Source organism: Misgurnus anguillicaudatus, chromosome 2 (genome assembly GCF_027580225.2).
Source record: "Misgurnus anguillicaudatus chromosome 2, ASM2758022v2, whole genome shotgun sequence".
Lineage (NCBI taxonomy): Eukaryota > Metazoa > Chordata > Actinopteri > Cypriniformes > Cobitidae > Misgurnus > Misgurnus anguillicaudatus.
This window is the reverse complement of record NC_073338.2, coordinates 49,900,799-49,920,888: the sequence shown is the minus strand read 5'-3', so window position 1 is coordinate 49,920,888 and position 20,090 is coordinate 49,900,799. Positions and strand designations below refer to the sequence as shown.

The following is a 20,090-nucleotide window of genomic DNA, read 5'->3' as shown; positions in this document are numbered from 1 at the left end:
TAGAAACTTGAATTACAATAAACATTAATAATACTACACTCTAAAAAGTAAAGGTTCTAAAATGAACCTTTTGAAGTTCCTGGAGATTGCAACTGTGGGGGAACCTTTGAGGTTCATTTTTGAACCTTTTTGAAAAGGTTCCAATTAGAACCCTCTTTTGAAGGTGCTTTAAAGAACCAGCAGAGTTCCTTTTTGAACCTTTTTGAAGACATTATTATATATATATATATTATTATTATTATTATTATTATTATAGTATTATTAATTACTACCATTACACTTTTTCATAACAGACACAACATAATGATTCTTTATTTAAAAGTTTATTGCATAAACAACATGACAGCACTTTGAGCAAATAGGTGGAAGACAAAACATTTTCTAATAAACAACCTTAATAATTATCAAAATCATTCAACAATTTCATTCAACATTTAAAAGAATGTAACTGAATCATTGATGTATTTTAAATATATAATCAAAATAATGTTGATTTCTCCACATTGGCAGTCTTTACACTATACACATTTACACTCTACACTATGCCTTTACATAAACATGCATTAATTTAAACATTAAACATTGTCCATTTTAATAACTGCAAGTGATATTTTTGTTTTGTTTTGTTGCATACATAACAGGACATCACACAAGACAAAACATTCTCTAAAAACAACTTAAATAATTCAGTCAATCATTCAACAAGTTAATTTAACATTTAACAGAATGTAATAATAATATACTGTATATATTTAGAATATATTATTCCTTCCACATCATGTATTTACACCCCACTCTATGCATTTACATAAACCTACATTCATTTAAACAAGAAATTGGCCATTTTAATGACTGCAGGTGGCATTTTCGTTGTGTCATTATGGCACATTAAATACTTCTCAATGAATGTTAGAGTATTTCTGATTTTTGGAGCATATTCAATGTTGAAGATGAAGTGGACTGCCATTAGAACCACAAGAGCTATGGTGACATCATCTACCTCACAGACTTTCTCACCTTCCATCATTATCTCCAGGATTGAATCTGCACCCAAAGGGCTTCCTATTATATATAGAACCGGGTTGGGTGTATTTGGTACCTAAACAAGAAAGTGATAATGTTACACAAGGCTCGTATTTAGTGGTTTCAATATTATAAAAAAATTAACTTAATTAATTTTTTTTACCTATCACAATATACCGCCTTTGAAAATTTGATATTGAAAGATGGGGCCCAAAGAAGCAGTTGAAAAAGAAATATTAAACTATTTAAAGATAAACCAACCCACATACACTCACCTCATTAATGACATAAAGGAATCTTGGGCTCTCCTTAAAAAGAAATGGAAGCAACAGGGCAGCAGCAGCCATTGAGAGACCTTTAATGAAAAATTATGAAATTGCACATGACCAATTGTGTCACTTTTTATTGTCATTCTTATGCCTAGCGTACACCAAAGGATTTTTACAGTCCCAGACTAAAGACCGGCAGTCTTTAGGAATCTAACTGGAGTCTCTGCGCGCTCCCGTCGTCTCGATCGTTAACTGTGAGGTGATAATCTGCAGTCAGCGACCCGATTTATGCCAGTCTTTCTTTAGTCTTTCATATCAAACATGTTTGATATTATCGCAAGTCCCAGCGTAGTCTCATGACGTAAAACAATCAACAACCAATAAACTCGTTCTCCGGAAACACGAAGCCATCAGTCACAACAAAGAAACATGTCGATGGACGTGGAAACACAACGAAAATGGACCGTGGATAAAGAGGAGCGCATTGATGAGCGGTGGGCAGAGCAGCCGTGTCTTTTTGATGTAAACTGCCATTCATACCACGACAGAGTGGAAAAAGAAAAGAAGTGGAGCGATATTGCCTGTATGTGTTAACATGCTAACTCTACCACTCTATTGAATGGCATAACGTGCTAATGTTTTCTGGTATGTGCTTACATTCTTCGCACCGCAAGCGTGAGCAACGCGTAAGCGGCGCGTGTTTTTTTCGGCGCCCATGTTAACAAGTCAAGCACGTACACCGCACGCGTGCGGTCATACATGTGACGCCATAAATGTTATAAATGTGTGTTTCAAACAGTCATGACTTTGAGCAATGTAAAAGAAAGCAATGAAATATTTAAAAACACTAGAAGACTGCGCTGTCATTCACTCTCTGCCCAGCAAATGAGTCCTCATATAGCTTAATACTGTTCAGAGAAACAGATAACGTACACCTATAAATCTAAATCTTATGCTTAAACTGTTGACGGGAAACACGATCGACTGCTTCATGCTGTCAATCACTGAGTGATTTTTTTATTTTATCTTAAAACTTAAGAGAAACAGATTTAATAATGTGCCAAGGGCTTTTTATGTCTATAATTGTGTATTGTGTCTATATCTGTCATTACACGAACCAGAACAGCACGAAAACAATGTGGGTTAAACAAATCACAGCTATATAAATTACACTGACCGTCAAAACCCGTCTTGAAGAGGTTTTGCTCATTAATGCATATAAAATAAAGTAATGTGAACTTGAGATTTTTATACTGTTATTACAGTTTTTCTCAGTCGCTTACATTTCTCGAATCATACTCACAATTTGCAAAACAGTAAGTGCATTTCTCAAAACAAATCGGACAAGTAGCAAAACACCATGGATAATCTGCAAAAGCCACTCTCTTACTCAAAATTCATCTCTCAAATATCTGTGTCAATGAACATGTCAGTGCCATCAGAATGACAAGTCAATGTGTCATTGTGTATGGATAAGACAGTCAAATTGTTTAGTCACGTTGTCAATATAACAGTTTACTCTGAAGTGATTTCCTGATGTAAACTATCTCTAAAGTTTTGACGACAAGTATTGTAAATTGTAATTTACACCTTAGTGTAAGTTATGTGGGTGTTTGATTGCAAGAGACTAAACAAAATTTACATTTACGCTTTTACTGTTTGTACTGTAATTCATTGACAAAGCATATCATTGCCATACAGAAAGGAAAAGCACTGCATAGCCCAAAGAAAAAAAGAAATGTGAACATTGAACAATATCTTTAGGGAAAACTGTACATGCAGTGCTGTCTTACACTGAAGTCTTCCTATACATCCTGACCCAGCAAGCATGTTTGGCTAACAGGCTAAATTTGGGCTGCCAGTGAAAGTCTAATAGACATCTAACCATAGCCAAAAAATAGACAATGCAAATACTTTTAGATCATGTAAAAGAAATGAAAGCAAACACCTTGAACACCTGTTGGAATATCATACATCTTCAAGTTATTTTGGCAAAAAGGCATGTAACCAAATTCAAGGTTATTTAGGGTAGAAGTGGGTTACTCATAGCTGGACTATATTGGGTCTATAATTAGCCGTCATTTCAACATCTCAGTTTTTGCTTGCTGGGGACGTTTCTGTCTGTTAGAGAAAGTCAAGATTCACCTGGGAGCAATTTACCAAGTCAGGACAGATTTAGAAAAAACTTCTAATAGAAATTTATAAAAAAATATGTTTGACCGGCACAATTATGAGAACTGTATTATGAGAACTTGTTCAATAATTTTGCATGTAAAGACTTATACTATGAACTGATGCCTAAATGTTGTGGGGGGTAAAGGGCGATTTATAGTCGTGCGTAGGTCCTACGGCGTAGCAGCGACGGCGTAGGTTCCGCGTCGGTTTTCATTTATACTTGTGCGTCGCCGTCCGCGTCGACGTGCAAACACACGCGAAACCGCTGGTTGGCAGTAATCACGCGTGTAACCACAGTAGCAGCAGAAGTCGTCACAGAAGAAGAAGCTAAGCAAGTAAACCCACAAACGAAGAAGAAATAGCAACTTGTTGTGTATAATTTGAGAAGAACAGCAATGATGGAAGTAAATAAACAGCGACTTATGTTTCAGTTTAAGTTAAATCACTCCTCAACTTGGCTCGTCTTTGTTTTCACCGTCTCAAACGGAAATACCTATGACGCAGTTTTTTTACCTGACGGGAGGGGTTCTGGTGGACCAATCACAGCGCTTACGGTCCGCGTAGAGCCGACGCGCTGTTAGAAAATTTGTGAGGTGCGCGTCAGGCTACGCAGAGCTACGCACAGGCTACGGATAGCCTACGCCGTAGCTACGCCGTAGGACCTACGCACGACTATAAATCGCACTTAAGACTATTCAACAGAGACCCATTATAATACATTTTGATCAACATGACATAAGCAATCGATAATGTAGGAAAAAGCAGAGAATTGTACATAATCATTTGCATGGATGTACCAAAGCATTTGCAACTTGTTCAAAGAAATAAGAAACTGCTTTTTTGATGTGCACAAGTGACACAATGATGTGAGAAATGAACAAGTAGTTTTGAGAATTTCAATTCTGATCTGAGAATTGTACCAAGCGACTGAGAAAAACTGTAAATTGCACAGTATGCGCTGCAAACGCAGCTGGTGTGAAAGCACAATGGAAACGCGCATACATTTTTGTTAAATCACTGCTGAGCATGATGATAAAAAGCTAAAATAATCTTGTTGTAGTCTTGTAAATAGTGTCACTTTAAGATTCAGTGTTTGTAAAATCTTTAGTCTGAGACTAAAAACTGTGAACCCAAGTCTTTAGATGTGAGCTGATAATCTTATAAAGTCTTTTCTAAATCTTTTCAAAGTCTTTAGGTGTACACAAAGCATTAGTCTGATGCTACATTACCTCTGTGTGCCAAATCAACGTAGGCTTGTTTTGCTTTATCCAATTCGGTACAGATATCCACTCCAACCTGTCTTCTGTGGCACTCATTAATCACTTTCTGTGCCACCAGGCCTAGATTCTTCAGGATGTTTCTTTCAATATCTGTGTCAAGTATGCTTTGGACCTCAAATGCAAGCTGTTAGAATACAATAACAATATAAAAAGATACAATATTTATTTTTTTTGCTTTTTAATTTTGAACAATATTCTACTTACAACCAAAGGGACTTTAAGGGCTGGATATCGTGTTAATGTATCCTTTGTGGGGTTATGTTTTATGAAGTCTGTCCTCTCATTCCTTGTCCGTGCCATGTAGTCCACTAAAAGTTTGATATTTGGTGTTTTTTTCAAGCATTCTGTTTTCATTTTTTCCAAGTGGACCCCGATGCTGTAATCATCTTCCCCTGACTCAGACTACCCACAAAAACAAATGTATGCATTTAGTAACTTTACTCTTTTTACTTAATCCTGAAGATCAGTCTGTTTGTAACACTTACCCCTTCAGACAATGGCCTCTTCCTATTCATGTCTTGGTTTTCCTCAGTCTTATAAAATAAACAACAAAAAGGCATTTTAAAATGATAATTGCCCAGCAAGGTGTCAATTTGTCTGACATGCTTACCTCTGCACTGGGTATCTGTTGGACCCTTGATGAAAACTTGTGGTTCCTTACTTTGCTGAACCTGCATCGAACTTCCTTTATCTCATTGACCTCAACTAAGGGTAATCTTTCTTTTTTGAATTTATTTTTAAGCATTTCATGCCATGACTCCTTAAACAGAAAAATAACAATGTTGATTTATTCTAACATGTATCACCTTTAAGTATCAACAATATCCTAGATCTATAGGTTTTATGAAACTAAAAAGCTCTTTGACATGTTCTTACATATCCTCTTCCAGTTTTGTCTCTCAAGAACTGGTATTTGGTGACAAGGGATAAGCACACCTTGTTGTATTGGTCACTTGTTGGATACCTGAAAACAGAAGAGATATAAGAGCTCAAATGCAAAACCCTCTAAGTGCGCTTTTACATGTTTTCTTGTAAATTTGCATTTTTTTATCAGACTCTTAATGAATTCTGCCAACAAACTGTTACTTTTAAAATGACCTGAGACAGAAGTATTAAATGAACATGTAATACATGCCGGGACCTTTCAGTTAATATCATTTTATTTTAGACAAAGATGGTCTTTAGCAGCTTTTGTATTTGAGCTCCTAAATATATAAATATAATTATATTTCTGCATATCACTTATTCATATGTGATTTATTGGATTATAATTACCATGTATATGCACACATCTGATCAAACAGTGCTTGAATAATTTTTGATCTCCATTTGCTTCGTCCTGTTGAAGAAAAAAAATCTCCACTTTCCTCATCAAGTCTTTTTTGGATTGACATGGGGAAGTTTGGTAACTGATAATTTGTTGGCCACCCTGTTCGAGCAACGTAATGTGTTGAGATTGCCCCAACTGGACAACTAGATGAAGTCCTATAAAAAAGGAAAACAAGGAAGTTGTAAGTAAGTGTTTGATATGTTTGCATGGTATGGGCACCAAAAAAAATGTTTAGTTATAAAAATAGCTGATAGTAAATATAAATAGTAATAAGCATAAAAAAGAAATTAGATATGTAATATACTTACTCATGACTGGTGTATGTAGTCTTGGTAGGCATTTCAGTCTTTATTTGTTTTTGTAGTCTAATGAATTTAACTTGATCCTTCATTTTAGGAAATATTTTAGCTATCATATTCTCAGTTAGGTTGATTAACGTATCCCCATCAATTTCATTCTCTAGAACAACAGGTCAACAGGAGTAAAAGATGATCATGTAAACAAAATTGCATGCTGAATTATATATTGCAGCAAACATATGTTTACTAATGTTTAGTGATGGTGTGTCGCAAGGGGATGAAAACATTTCCTTCTAGATCTTTATAAGAGTCCAGTCCATGGCAAGCTAACTCATCCCCTACTTCAAGGGCACACCAAGATGCTTCAGTAACTTTGTATGCATGGAGATGGCTGTCAAATTTAAGTGGAGTAAGAATTTTTCCAAACATGTACCACAAACCAATATATCCATATATTGCCTTGATCTTGAAGAATATTGGAATCTCTTCAGTGTGTACAGTGTCAATCACTTTGCATTCACCAGTTTTATAATTTATATTATTAACTGTGATGGAATTTTTTTTTTGTAGGACTTCATTAGACAGACGTTTGCCAATCTATGTTTCAAGTGTAGCCAGAACAAAATAGGGCAGGGTGTTTGATGGAACTTCAGATGATCCTGAGGCATTGCATACTTCATATCCAATGCTTTTCTTCTCAGCTTGCTCCCAGCACTGTCTCAGCTGATGTCTTCTAGCAAGTGTTTTGGTGATGTTCTTGAAGTTGCAAACAACAGTGGACACCTTCTTGAAATATTGGTGCTTTGCCTCAAAGCGCATACAAGATAAATGAACCAATGGACCATATTTCAGCAAAAGTGAAGGGTAGTGCACTAAAAAATGCATTTTTGGAGTGACACCATCAGGAAAGATTGTTTGAAATGTTGATAAAAACTCAGAAATTTTTTCCTGTAGATAGGGTATCCATGATCTTCTAACCACTGGGGCCATGATTACATCTACCACTTCTCGCAGTAAAATATAGCAGTTCCAGTACTTGTTTGGAGAGACATACGATCCAACCATCAGTGGTAACAGTCGAAACAGTGTCCAGGTTTCTGAAGCTTTACCAGATAAATGGGTTCGCAGCATTCTCTCAGTGAGGGTTTGTGGCTTAGATGATTTGTCATTTACAGAATATGAAAAATTTTCAATTTCAAAATTCAGTTGAGCCAGGGTGATTTGCTTATCTCGAATAAGCTGATAAAGAGTCAACCTCAGAACTTTAGGGATGACTCCCTCCAAAACATCATGCATCACATCGGGTGGAAACAAGTGAGTTATCAATGAAGGGGCATAGTTTAGAGATGAAAAACAGCACTCTCTCAGCACACCATAAACATTTCCCAAATCAGGATTTTCACAAACAGCCTGAAGATGGTATTTGTAGTTGGCACTGTCTCTTAGAGTAAAGTCTTCTTCCCTGAATTTGACGGTAATGTTGTCTTTTGTAGCCATGCAAAACCGGCATATTCTTCCATGTGAAAAGTTTCTTTTCAACCCAATCAAAGAGTGAGCTGAAAGATTATCTGCTGATATGGTGACTATTGTGCCATAGAATCTTCTGCTTTCACCATTACATGACAGAGTCACTCCTTCAGTCTCTAAGTGCCTCACCTCCTCAATCAAGGGCTGGAAAAGATTGTTGTAGTTGGTAAGGTCTTCTTCAATAAACCGATGTCTGATTAAAGAAGATAGGTAAATATTCTCAAGTTTTGATGTGTATTTCTTGTCAATGTTTCCGAGTTTAAAATACACAACAGTCAATTTATGTTTTCCCTTTTTAGAGCCTAAAGGGTTAACAATTTCAAATTCATCAATGTAGAAATGTAGCCGTAGATTGGATAAGGAAGTAAGATGACTACTTTTGAACTGGTCTCCATCAGTGTAGTCCTCCATAATATCCTGATGTTTGGGTGCTACCTCTTGGTTAAGCATCGCCCACACATCCTCATTCTGTACAATCTTACTCAGCAGAGCCTGCAGAGGTATATACTGAAAATGTGCACCTTGTTGTTCTGTTTGATTTAGAGGAACTTGCACTGGTGCAATGTATTCAAGTTCATCTTCACAGTAGCGCTCCAGCATCCATTCACTACTAATCTGTTTGAGGCATTCATCAAAAACATTTTGCTGATTAAGCAGTTCAGATAGGTCATCATCATCATCAGTGTCAATTTGATGTTGTTGCCGAAGATGAAATCTTAGTATCTCAGTGTAATGAGTAGTGAACTCCTCAAAGATGACTTTTAGGTTCTCCACAATACTGAATTGAACTGTGGCAGCAATACAATGCTTTTCTCTTAATTTCAAAATGAAGAGACAAAGATTGTGTTTTAGGTTGTGCAGTAAATCATCTGTTCTAAACTCTCTGCAGTTAATAATGTCTACCAAATCAGTCCTAGAAAACTCTTCTTCCAGATCATCATGTTCCTCTGAGTTATTAACCTCATTATCACAAGCTTCCTCTTCTTTACTTTTCAATGAAAGAAGATCTCTATGGTTTCGATAAATATGAGATCTATAGGAACTGAAGGTTTTGTTTATTTTGCCACAACCATTTAATCCACACGTGAATTCAAATGTTGAGTTATTTTGGTGATAAAGGCCAATATGTTGAATTTGTTTAATTAGAGAAAATGTTTGTTTGCTGCATAGGGGACAGTTAAAAAGAGTAGGCATTTCTGTGAGATCAACCTTGAAATGTTGGAATAAATTCGTGGAAACTATTTGCAGTCAACCAGTCAGCCACATCTTGGGTAGTCCACTGAATAACTTCTGTGCTCATTTTTTAATTAAAAGTTAATTTGAAAAGATAAAAATACATTTACATACTATTAATATTAATACATTTAAAGTATACATCAAAAATTACTTCCCCATGTCAAAACATTAGTTTTGTAATTCATATCTAAAGATTCCCATTATTTCCGGACCTCCTGTCTTATATATTTTCTTGAAAAACACTCAAAATATGCAGCCCACGCTTTAATATTAACATTAAGCTTCATTACATTAATGTTAGTTTCATTTTTTTTTAAGTGAATAGTAAATTGTTTATTTTTACCTCAGATAGGTGCGCTGTTCCTTTCAGTCCTGTGCTCGGCTGCAACGGTTGTAACGGTTCTTGCGCGTGAGACCTTGCGCGTGATGCGCGACTGCGGCTGCTGACTTATCACGTGAATATTAATTACGTCATGTTGCCGATGGGTCTCGGTTTCATGGACTTACACTCTAAAAAATGCTGGGTTGTTTCTGTAAACACATTGTTGGGTTGTTTATGCTGGGTCAAAATTCTGGGTTGTTTGGAGTACTTTAAACACACTGTTGGGTTGCTCATGCTGGGTCAAATGAAATGTAGTGGGTAATTTACAAATGAACACATGGTTGGGTAAATTTGACCCAGCAAATGGTTTATTTTCCTTTCATTGGCTGGCCGTTTCTCAAGGCAGCCTTCACAATTTTCAAAATATTATCATTTAAATATTACCAAATGTAGTTTTAAGAGTTTTTTAGGCGACAATGTATGTGTGTAAAGTTCAAAACTTCGATCGGTTTTTGAAGATAGCGTATATTTAAAAATGTGCTCCAACGATGTCGAAGCTTCGAGATTCAGGCAATCACTGAGCGCTCTGCGCTGATGTACCCGCCCAATACAGCCTCACCTCGGCACGTCATTCTGGAAATCACCGCTGGCTGTAATGTCTCTGTAGTGTTTAGAACGGCGGATTTATTTCATTTCGGGTCTCATAAATCTATTATTTGTTCCTTGCCAAGTCCGAATTAAGTTACGTTACTGTAAGGATGCAAGTTCTGCCATTTTTTGTCGAACTTTCTGGAGGACTTCATTTCCTCTGAAGCGAGGTGCACGCCACTCAAAGCGGGCAGTATTTTATGGTAAGTTCATGTCAGTTTTTATATTATAAATGTTGTAGTTGTGGTAGGGGCAAGCTCATTGCTATTTTCATTCGCTTTTCCACAGATATGGGTAACGTTATTGTATGTAGGCTATGTTTGATAAAGTGCGTTTCATATTTAATCCAGAACGAGGATCGTAGTTTCGGAAGCGCGTTGTCACAGTAACACAATTTCAGCGTAGTAGCTAGCTATGTGGTGTAAACTAAGGTAATTTATTTTTTATATAAATTGCTTGTTATCAGACATAATCTACTCTCAGTTGACTATTTTGTCAATAATTATATGCGAAGTCTACCGGAAGTTTAAAAGTAGTTCGGATCACAAAAGCCTGTTTATGGCCGTTTCTGCCTGCAGCCTTCGGAGGCCGCATTTGTTAGTGTTTGGAGTCGTATTTGTAAGCTGCATACGTCATTATGACTGTCTTATTATAAAGTTGACTATTATTAACTGTAAACTGTTGTAATATGCTTATGACTTGCGAACGTAATGCTCAGTTAACTTAAATAAACAAGGCTTGATGACGTATACAGCCTGCATATCCGACCTCCGCAGCCTGCAACCTTCGGATTGAGAAACGGCCTATGTTGTTGCTGAAACGAACCCATCCCGTTAGCACACTTGTAATTCCGGTCCGGAGGTAAACATAATATTCACTACAGTTGTGTGCGGAAAGTATGTTGGCACATCTTATAGTTGTCAGAGGAAGCGATGGGGGCACGTTTAATGACAGTGTCTTCTGTTTCTGTCAAAGCCAGGATCATTTTGAAAAACAAACACCTGGTTGGGTTATTTTGACCCAGCAATTGGTTTATTAATTGCCGCACTTTCTGGATTCTTCGCTTCTGACTGGATCACGCTACTCGGACCAGGCGGTATTTCATGGTGAGTTAATGTGAATTTTTACTTATTTTTGTAAGAAGTTGTCGTAGGACAAAGCATATTTCATTGTTCAGAATACATGCTTTGATGTGGGGGAGTGGGGTTAATGTTTTTTTTATTCTGTGCCAACAGTTGTTATGAGAAACATGCCTCATCGTTAAGTCGTAGTCGAGCTATATCTGCATTCCTTTGAAATATTCAGTAAGTTATACGTTGTAAATTAATCACTAAAATCGTATTCATCTATGAATAATTTAAAATTCGAAAGGGGGATTCGTTTTTCATATTAAATCTAGACGGAGCGCTGTAAATTACCCCTTGCCGTCACAAGTTAAATCCTGAGGTAAATTAACAGTCAGAAATATACACTGACGTTCATGTTCACCATAGTTTTGTTTTGTATTTAGTTACAAGGCGAAAACACGTTTCGCATTAAATCCACAAGTATAGCTACTTATTTTAAATCGGGCGGGAAACTAGACTCAATAATAGTGAGTTGTGTGTGGAAAGTATTAGGGGAGTTTGATTGACAGGTGCCTGACCAATCATAACACTGATATTATTTGCCCCCGTTGCAATTCGCCATTTTGGCCGACAATCAAACCACAAAGTAGAGTTACACCGACTGCACGCTGAAGTATGTGATTTTAAAGGGACACTCCACTTCAACCAAAAATTCAACCTAAATGGGCGTGGACGCTGTGAGAAGAAGGTGATGAGTGGGCAGGGCAACTGATATAGTGTAACAAATATTAAGATTAACTAGGAATAGCAGTAGGCCTATTACAAAAATAATTCAACTGAATATAATATTTTATTTAAACAAAGGTCAAGTAAAACTGTTATAGTTGAAATAAGAGCGTGTTTGAAGATAAGGAAAAGTCCTCAGGACATATCAAAGTCAACCTGCCTCCCGAAGCTTTCCTGAGCAAATTCAGTTGATGGTGAGTCTAGCCCTGACAGCATCGCTGGGAAAATCATCCAACGTATTTACAGAGTGTGCGTAATGGCGCAGTCACATTTACTTTAGTATACAGAACCGTATCCATGTGTGATCCTGAGCCCACTACTACAGCCCGTTACGTTTATGCAATATGGAGTTTAAACCCGGAAGACAAAAATATCACAAAAAAAGCTAAAAATTAACTAGTTTTGACCTAATGTTCAAAATTAACAGATACTAACATTGTCTTCTATGATGTGCAACACAACTAACTCTTTAAACATCTAAAAAAGTGTTGGTTAGTGTTTCATGATGCTTTAAACATTTGATTCTTACCGTTTTGAAATCGATTCAGCCGATCTCCGAGTCTGGCGCTACCACTTTTAGCATAACTTGGCACAATTCATTGAATCTGATTAAACCATTTAGCATCACGCTCAAAAATAAAAATAAGCAGAGTTTCAATATTTTTCCTATTTAAATACTTGACTCTTCTCTAGTTACATCGTGTACTAAGACTGACGGAAAATTTAAAGTTGCTATTTTCTAGGCAGATGGCTAGGAACTATACTCTCATTCAGGAGTAATATTCAAAGAATTTGCTGCCGTAACATGGCTGCATGTTTGCAATGATATAACGCAGTGCCCGAAAATGGTCCCCTGCTATTGAAAGATACTATAGGGACTATTTTCGGCTGCTGTGTAGTATCATTGCGCCTCCTGCAGCCACGTTGCGGCAGCGGAGTCCTTGATTGTTGCGCCAGTGTGAGAGTATAGTTCCTATCCTATTCGGTGGATTATGCTAAGCTATGCTAAAAGTGGTAGCGCCGGAGATCGGCTGCTGAATTCCAAAACATTAAGAATCAAATGTTTAACTCCAGGGGAGCTGGGAAATTAGCATATTTTCAAAAAAAAGTGGAGTGTCGCTTTAAATATTCTTTCTTGATTTTTGTTCAATCCACCAACAGAGTTCAGTAGAATCCACTGAATTGACCCCAACAGATCATATCACCATGACAGTGGAACTTTTTTCAGCCTTTGTAAGTATCGACTTTATTTGTATTGGATATTAACTGAATAAAATTTCAGTTCTAATGGACCTAAAAAGACATTGATGATTGTTCTGTTTTTATAGGCAGTTTGTCAGATTTTGGAAAGCACCCCTGAGAGGAAATCCGTATTAAACCGTTAAAGTGCAAGCAATTACCAACAAGCAGAGGAGGCTACTTGTGAGACTCCTTGCATCCCATCTGCTGGAAACCAATGGTGAAACCTGAGTAAGCTACATTTAAATAAGCCTGCAAACATATAGTAGCAAGCAAATGCTTAGAAAACATAAATGACCATTCTCTTTTTTTATAGCGAGTCTTATAGGGGCGTACACACCAAACGCAAATTCAAAGATTTGCGCAAGTAAATTACATACAAAGTCAATGCAAGACACAAACTTGCGCTGGGTGATGCAAATGACGTGAATAGGGCGGTGTGATTGCCGCAAACAAGTGCTATTTGTTTCAAACTTATCTGCCACAATATATTCAACTCAAGTGGAAAATGCGCAGGACACAAAGTTAAATATTGTAAGTAATCGTGAGTAAAGAGCTAGGAGCGCAATGCTTCAAGTGTGGTGTGTACGCAACATTAGTGTTTGAACATGAAAATACCAACATTATTTTTAAGTAAATTCTAAGTAAGATCACACAGGCTTCTGCAATAGCTTACCATATTGCCTACCATATTGCATAAGTTCTTCATCAACTGCTGTTGTCTACATAACAGGCCATCATCAGACACTAAGAAGGCATGTGACAAGGCATTGGTGTATGAATTTCCTTGCCTGAAGGATATACAGGTAAAACTGAAACTTAATATTTACGCTTGCACTTTTGGCACGGTTTTTGCGCTGAAATACTGCCAAAAGCATTGCAGGTCTGCAAACAGTGCCGTGCAATCAAACACAGTTTCATGAGCGGCAAATACGAATTAATCACGCATAATCTGTTTCTTTTTGTAAAATAAACCAGTTTTAAGTTTTATGTGTAAGTGACTTGTTGCGTACAGAGGGCAAAACAGTTTTCTCAAACTAGGGGTAGGAATCGATTGGACCCTCATGAATCGATTCAGAATCGATTCTTAGGATCCTGTTTCGATTCAGAATCGATTCTTGAAATACTAATTTGCATATCTGTGACATCATTCCATCACATTTGCTCTCAAAGCCAGGTTAATGTTTGTGCTTTTGCTACTAGTCTCTGAACTGTCATATATGTATATAAGAATGACATTATTTATCCCTTAGTTGCATTAAAGTACAGTATATGTCCTGTTTCTTATGTAAGACATTAAAACCAGTAAAAATAGTAATTAAACGTGACATATTTATTCTATATGTTAACAGGCATTAACTTCCACGAACTGAGTAACGTTAGGCGTCTAATCATCATCATTATACACAGTGATTGGCAGTATTACTGTATTTATATAATGCAGCGCACCCAGCGACTGAATAACAAACTATGTGCATATTTTTACAGAAGTATATGCATGTTAAACAGTCAACGGATGGTTTAGGGCAGGGGTGTCCAATACGTTGATCATAAGTTAGATCGCACATAAAAGACCATTGTCATTATGGTCGTTTAGAGTAATTGTGAAACACGCAGGTCTTTTTGATTTGCTGCGCCTTTCTTCTCAAATGTGGTTTTATAAATCTTATAACAGGCCACTGCAGCTCAGTCGTCTTTAACTTCCAAAATTCACAAGGATGCGCATTCTTGTCCCACGCAGGAGCTGATCCACGCGCACGGTGTGTGTGTGTGTGTGTGTGTGAGCAAACGAGAGAGAGAGAGAGAGAGAGGCAGCGTAGCACTGATTTGTATGCTTCTGATAGTGTTGTAATTTTTTTTTTTTCACTAAACCGCATCTCCGCTATTTTACTCAAGATGTTCTCAAGGATTTTTTTGAAACTCCTCATAAAGAATAGAGTAATGGTGACAGCCCTAAATTCAATGTAGAGATATATGCAGTATAGTAAGTCCTACAAGCATTTAAAATGTTCTTTCTCTTCTGCTCTTGTAAGCTCCGCTATGTGCTCTTGCAGTGCTCGCTCTCTTAAGTTGTCCGTGTGCATCACCGCTCCCCCAGTTGAGTTCCGCCTTTTGGTTCTGATAACGTCACATTATTATTTTGTAAACTAACATTTAAGAATCGATTCTTGACATTTGTGAATTGATTCAAAATCAGCCCATGTCCGAATCGCGAGTCATCTAAGAATCTATTTTTTTGCCCCACCCCTAGAAATAACCCAACATCTACTGGTCCCTCTGTGCTTACAGTTTTGTCACGATTCTCTCACTCATTTGAGTTTGGAAGTGCGATTGGGAGGGCGGGCTATCAAATAAGGCTCCTGATGACTTTACACAGGGCGAAAGTGTTAACCCTTCTCATTTACTTTAAATGGGTGACGTTGTGCATTTGCCGAACTTAATTGTGGATCCACCAACTTTGCATCACTGCTGTTTCTCACGGCAGAAGTTGAACATTTCTCAACTTTTTAAGCGTCATCGTGTGTGTGAGCCAATCAGATCACCTTATGCAAATAACCTAGTGCGAGCCAGCCAATTATGTTTATGCAAGACAAGAGCATGCGTTGCGGCCACTGTGATTGGCTGTTGGCCACGCTTCAGACAAGCCTTCCGTCAAGCTTTGACCCTTTCGCCCCGTGTGAATGCACCTTTATTGTTTCTCTTTTCTTTGTTATTTACAGCAAACTATTTAAATGTTATTGAAACACTGTATTTGCTCAAAATTATTTAGCTGCTAAAGGGGAAACAGCACTGAAGATGCCAACTCTGCTAGCTCCATCCATTTACAGGGGAGGAGGAGAAGTCTTCAGACCTACCACTGTGGAGGCCCAGAGGTCCTTTATTGACATGCAACCTGTAAGTTTTTGCTTTAGTGTTTCTACTTTGAAAAGGGTGGATGTTAGGGCTGTAACAATAAATCACATGTCCTTTTAAAAAGACCTGTCTAAAATCGATTCTGAATCGCAAGGCTGCGATTCTGTGTTTCATGTGCAGCTTGTGCGTGTACTATGGGGTTTTGGTCAGTAGGAAGTCCTCATCAATCTAAAATCATTTTGAGTCGGAGTCGTTTATAACGTGCATTTCAAAATTATTCAAAATATTCTTTATTATCATGAAAATACCTGAAACAATCTGAAGAACGGTGATATTCTTTAGACATTTCCTGGAATAGGGTTTGTAATGCTACTTCTTCTGTGGCACAATTGGAGTTTCTGCATGAGAGCGCCCTCTGGCTTTGGATGTGGCGGCATTTTACCGTAATTCATTCAAATTCATTCATTGAGAAATCGCGCATTTGCACGATTTATCGTTACAGTCCGTGGATGTTTGTAGTTATTGATATGTTTCGCATAATAGCCTGTAGGGGTGGCACGGTTCACAAAACCCTCGGTTCGGTTCGTATCACGGTTTTATGGTCACGGTTCTCGGTTCTGTACGGTTCTTGTTGTTTTTTTTTCTTTTAATTTTTTAACACTCCAGAAATGTATTATCTTATTAATGTATTAATTATCCATAATTTAGAATGCAGTATTAAAAAAGTTCAACTGAATTTGACTTTAAGCTTATTATTGGGAACATCCCTGAGGAAAGCCAGGCGAGATTTTGACACAGCGAGAGGGAAGACATTGATGATTTCAACATGCTTTACATTTATTTGGCAAAAAAATAGAATGTGTATTGCCATCTACATGAACTTATGTGCCTTTTTAGCACACAAAGAGAACTTTCATTTATCAAACTGCAAACTTCAGTGTAGCTCTTAGATTTATCACCGAGAGGCTGTTTAAATACTGCAGAGAGTATATGTGAACGAGAGAGAACATAACCTTTACACCTGTAATATTTAAATCCGTCTCTTTTGTCCACTTTTGACCATTTCTGTCCTGATTACTTTGAGGGGCAATTTATGAAATAAGATTGCGCAACTTTCAAAAGCTAGCAAAATGAAACTACGCGGAAATCAGCCGCTTTCGTTTTATCAATGGAAGACTAAAAATAGCGCGGCAGAAGTCAGAAAAGAGGTAAAACATTGTGTTCAGTACCTCAGATCAGATAAATGGTCGTAGAGAAGGTGGTCTCCTGTGGCTGTTCGAACACATTCAGCCCATAGACTGCAGTTCTATCTATTGTTTTATTTCCGCTGTCATCATAGGTAACATGAAATAAAAACTGTTTCCACACACCAAACTTATACGATGCTGGCGCATCCTCCAACCCTGGGCAGACTTCCTTAGTTCCCACTTGCCATTTCTAAAGGTAACATGACATGCAGCACTCACTCTCCACACCAGTCACCTCTTCTTTCGCGCGATTTGCGAAAGGGAAACACGCTATCTGAGGTCACATACAGGGCACGAGGCTACATACATTGCGCATGCCATGAACCATTGAACCGTGCTGCGCACACACGCTCCGAACCGAGACAAGCGAACCGAACAGTTCAGATTTTTTTCATGAACCGTGCCACCCCTAAAATGATAATAAATCCATGATTTACTCACCCTCAAGCCATCCAAGATGCATATATCTATTTATCGGATGATCACACGATCTTTATGCTTGAGGTGTTTTAACTAAAATCTTTTAATTGTCTTCTAATTATAGTTTCACTGTAATATTAAGATAATATTACATGTATTGTGATTATATTAATAATCCATAATATCATAATATGAGCAGTGAAATATACTACTTAATTACTAGAACTATTTTAATAAAAAAGTTTGAATGAATGTTTGCAGTTATTTTATTTGTATTTTTTGATACTTTCACAAAAAAGTTTGACTTAAATCATCACTAAGTTGTGGTGTGTACTCAACAGGTGGGGACCAACATGGTGGAATATCTGCAAAATCAGAGATGTTGCACGTTTTGTGACTTCGGGACGAGCCAAGAAGGACCTGCCAGACCTTTGCCATTGTTGGAGGCAATGCCTCTGAGACAAACTCTTTGGTGAAGGATGTTGACAAGTTTTTTTTGTCTTTGATGTTAAGTACACAAAGCAATAGGTGTGTTCGACTTCATGTAGCGCTGCGCAAACCGATCGGCGGCTGACTTGAAGCAGTGCATTTTGGTTAGTACTTTTGTCCGACTTCAGCTGGCGCTGCAGGCACGTGACTGTGTCATATGGTTTTAAGTACCGCGAGAGCGTTTCGAGAGTAGCCAGCTGGCTCAGCCGGTGCAGCTTCTCCAGAGCGGCTGCCCGGAGTTGTGATGACGTAACAGTTTTACTTGATTGGTCACTTCATTGATGACAACGATCACGTGCGTTTCAAGTTTAATCCAACCTTTAGTTTCACTAATAAACATTATAAATTCATGTTTTAAAACAGGAAAAAAAACACTTTAATATCCTAAAATATGTTATATTGTGTCGTGTAATAAAATAAAAATGAAAATAACAAACTCTATTGGTATTTTAATAATATAGGCTTGTTTCCCGTTATTTTCGGGTATACAGTTTAAGCAGCAATTAAAATATTCGATATAAAATGTTTCTGGTTGCAACTTTTTATCAAAAGGTTTGTTTTTATCAAATTCAGCATCTAATTCACTTAATTTGCGATTATAAACAAGGAAACACGGCGCACACGTCACTACGGCAAGCAGCAGGTGTCCGGCTTGACGGCTCCGTCTTCAGTTCCTCCCTCGACTGCAAGCGGCAAACCTCGTCGATCGGTCTGCGCAGCGCCGGATGATCTCGAACACACCTATTGTCTTCCCACCTGGGAGTTTCACCAGGATGACATTTATCAGATTGATGGACATGAGTCCTCCTCTGTTAACATTTTGAAGACAACATTTAATCACTAATAATTAACTATTTCAGTGCTATGTTTGAAAGATTCGCCCACAATGCAATGCCAACAGGAGTTTACTTACAGGCTGTGAGGTCATGTGGTAGGAATTATGATAATTTCGGTCTTGTCTACGTCACCAATCCCAGGAAGTAAACTGTTGCCTACAATCTGTGTTTGTTGTAGTCCAAGAAAAGAGATCACTCGCATTATCGTTTACTTTGGGGTTTGTACCTTTTGCATATCGTTAACATGAATTAATACACAATTACACACCAAAGGAAATGTAAAAATGTGAATCGGACCATAGCTGCTCTTTAAAAAAAATTTTGTTTCAGGGCTTCTTGTTTTTAATAACATTTTGATGAATGAAAATGTAAAGTAAATGAAATGCTAATCATCATAGTTTAAATATTTTGGGGCAGTTTCCAGGACAGGGATTAGACTAGTCCTAGACTAAAATAAATGTATGAGTTGTCCAAACTGAAAACAACTTACACTGACATATCTTAAAATACATCAGTGCTCTTTGTTTTGCCTCAACATGCACACAAGTAATGTTTTTAGTAAGGCATGTTTGTTAAAACTAGTTATATTTCCTAATTAAACTAAGGCCTAGTCCTGGCTTAAGCTAATCCATGTCCGCGAAACCGCCCCTAAGAGTTATAAAGTCCGTGGGGATTGTTTGATGTCATATGGGGGTTGTAACTTTTGTATTATACAAATATACAAAAATGTAATTAAAACATTGTATTAAATGTGAAAAAAATTAAATGCAATTTAAATCACATTAACAGGGGCCTCTCAGTTTTGTTTTACAGGGGGTATTTGTTACATTTATTTTATATCTAACAATTTGTCACATTGGAATTTTAAGGTTCAATCTGACATTTTTGTCAAAATTCAGTTATTCACATATTTTTAATCTGTAACAATTTATTTACATTATGTGAAGTTATGTACATTTTTGGGATGTTTTTTAGAAAACAAAAAGGTTCTTTCCAGTAAAACAAATGGAATGAGACAGCAAGAGTGTTAATTTTACCCACTGG

General features: G+C 37.3%; 1 protein-coding gene and 1 long non-coding RNA gene across 5 annotated transcripts; one reads left to right on the top strand and one right to left on the bottom strand.

Annotated features, from left to right (window-relative positions):
- Positions 1-304: 304 nt before the first annotated feature.
- On the bottom strand, positions 305-9,202 carry LOC129446373 (sterile alpha motif domain-containing protein 3-like). Its single transcript, XM_055207340.2, has 10 exons — positions 9,113-9,202; positions 6,386-6,536; positions 6,023-6,232; positions 5,624-5,711; positions 5,358-5,507; positions 5,233-5,280; positions 4,952-5,149; positions 4,697-4,871; positions 1,299-1,378; positions 305-1,099 (listed from the first exon to the last, which is right to left on the bottom strand). The coding sequence occupies exons 2-10, from the start codon at positions 6,490-6,492 to the stop codon at positions 821-823; spliced, it is 1,335 nt and encodes a 444-aa protein (XP_055063315.2). The 5' UTR covers positions 6,493-6,536; positions 9,113-9,202; the 3' UTR covers positions 305-820.
- A 716-nt stretch (positions 9,203-9,918) lies between these two features.
- LOC141351073 (uncharacterized) lies at positions 9,919-18,220 on the top strand. 4 transcript variants are annotated; one of them, XR_012359235.1, is made up of 7 exons: positions 9,919-10,312; positions 11,085-11,215; positions 13,124-13,195; positions 13,291-13,432; positions 13,935-14,007; positions 15,972-16,096; positions 18,063-18,220. It is a non-coding gene; the product is annotated as an uncharacterized lncRNA (long non-coding RNA). The 4 variants fall into 4 exon arrangements; XR_012359236.1 differs by lacking the exon at positions 9,919-10,312 and adding an exon at positions 10,517-10,970; XR_012359237.1 differs by lacking the exon at positions 9,919-10,312 and adding an exon at positions 10,987-11,005.
- Positions 18,221-20,090: the final 1,870 nt, after the last annotated feature.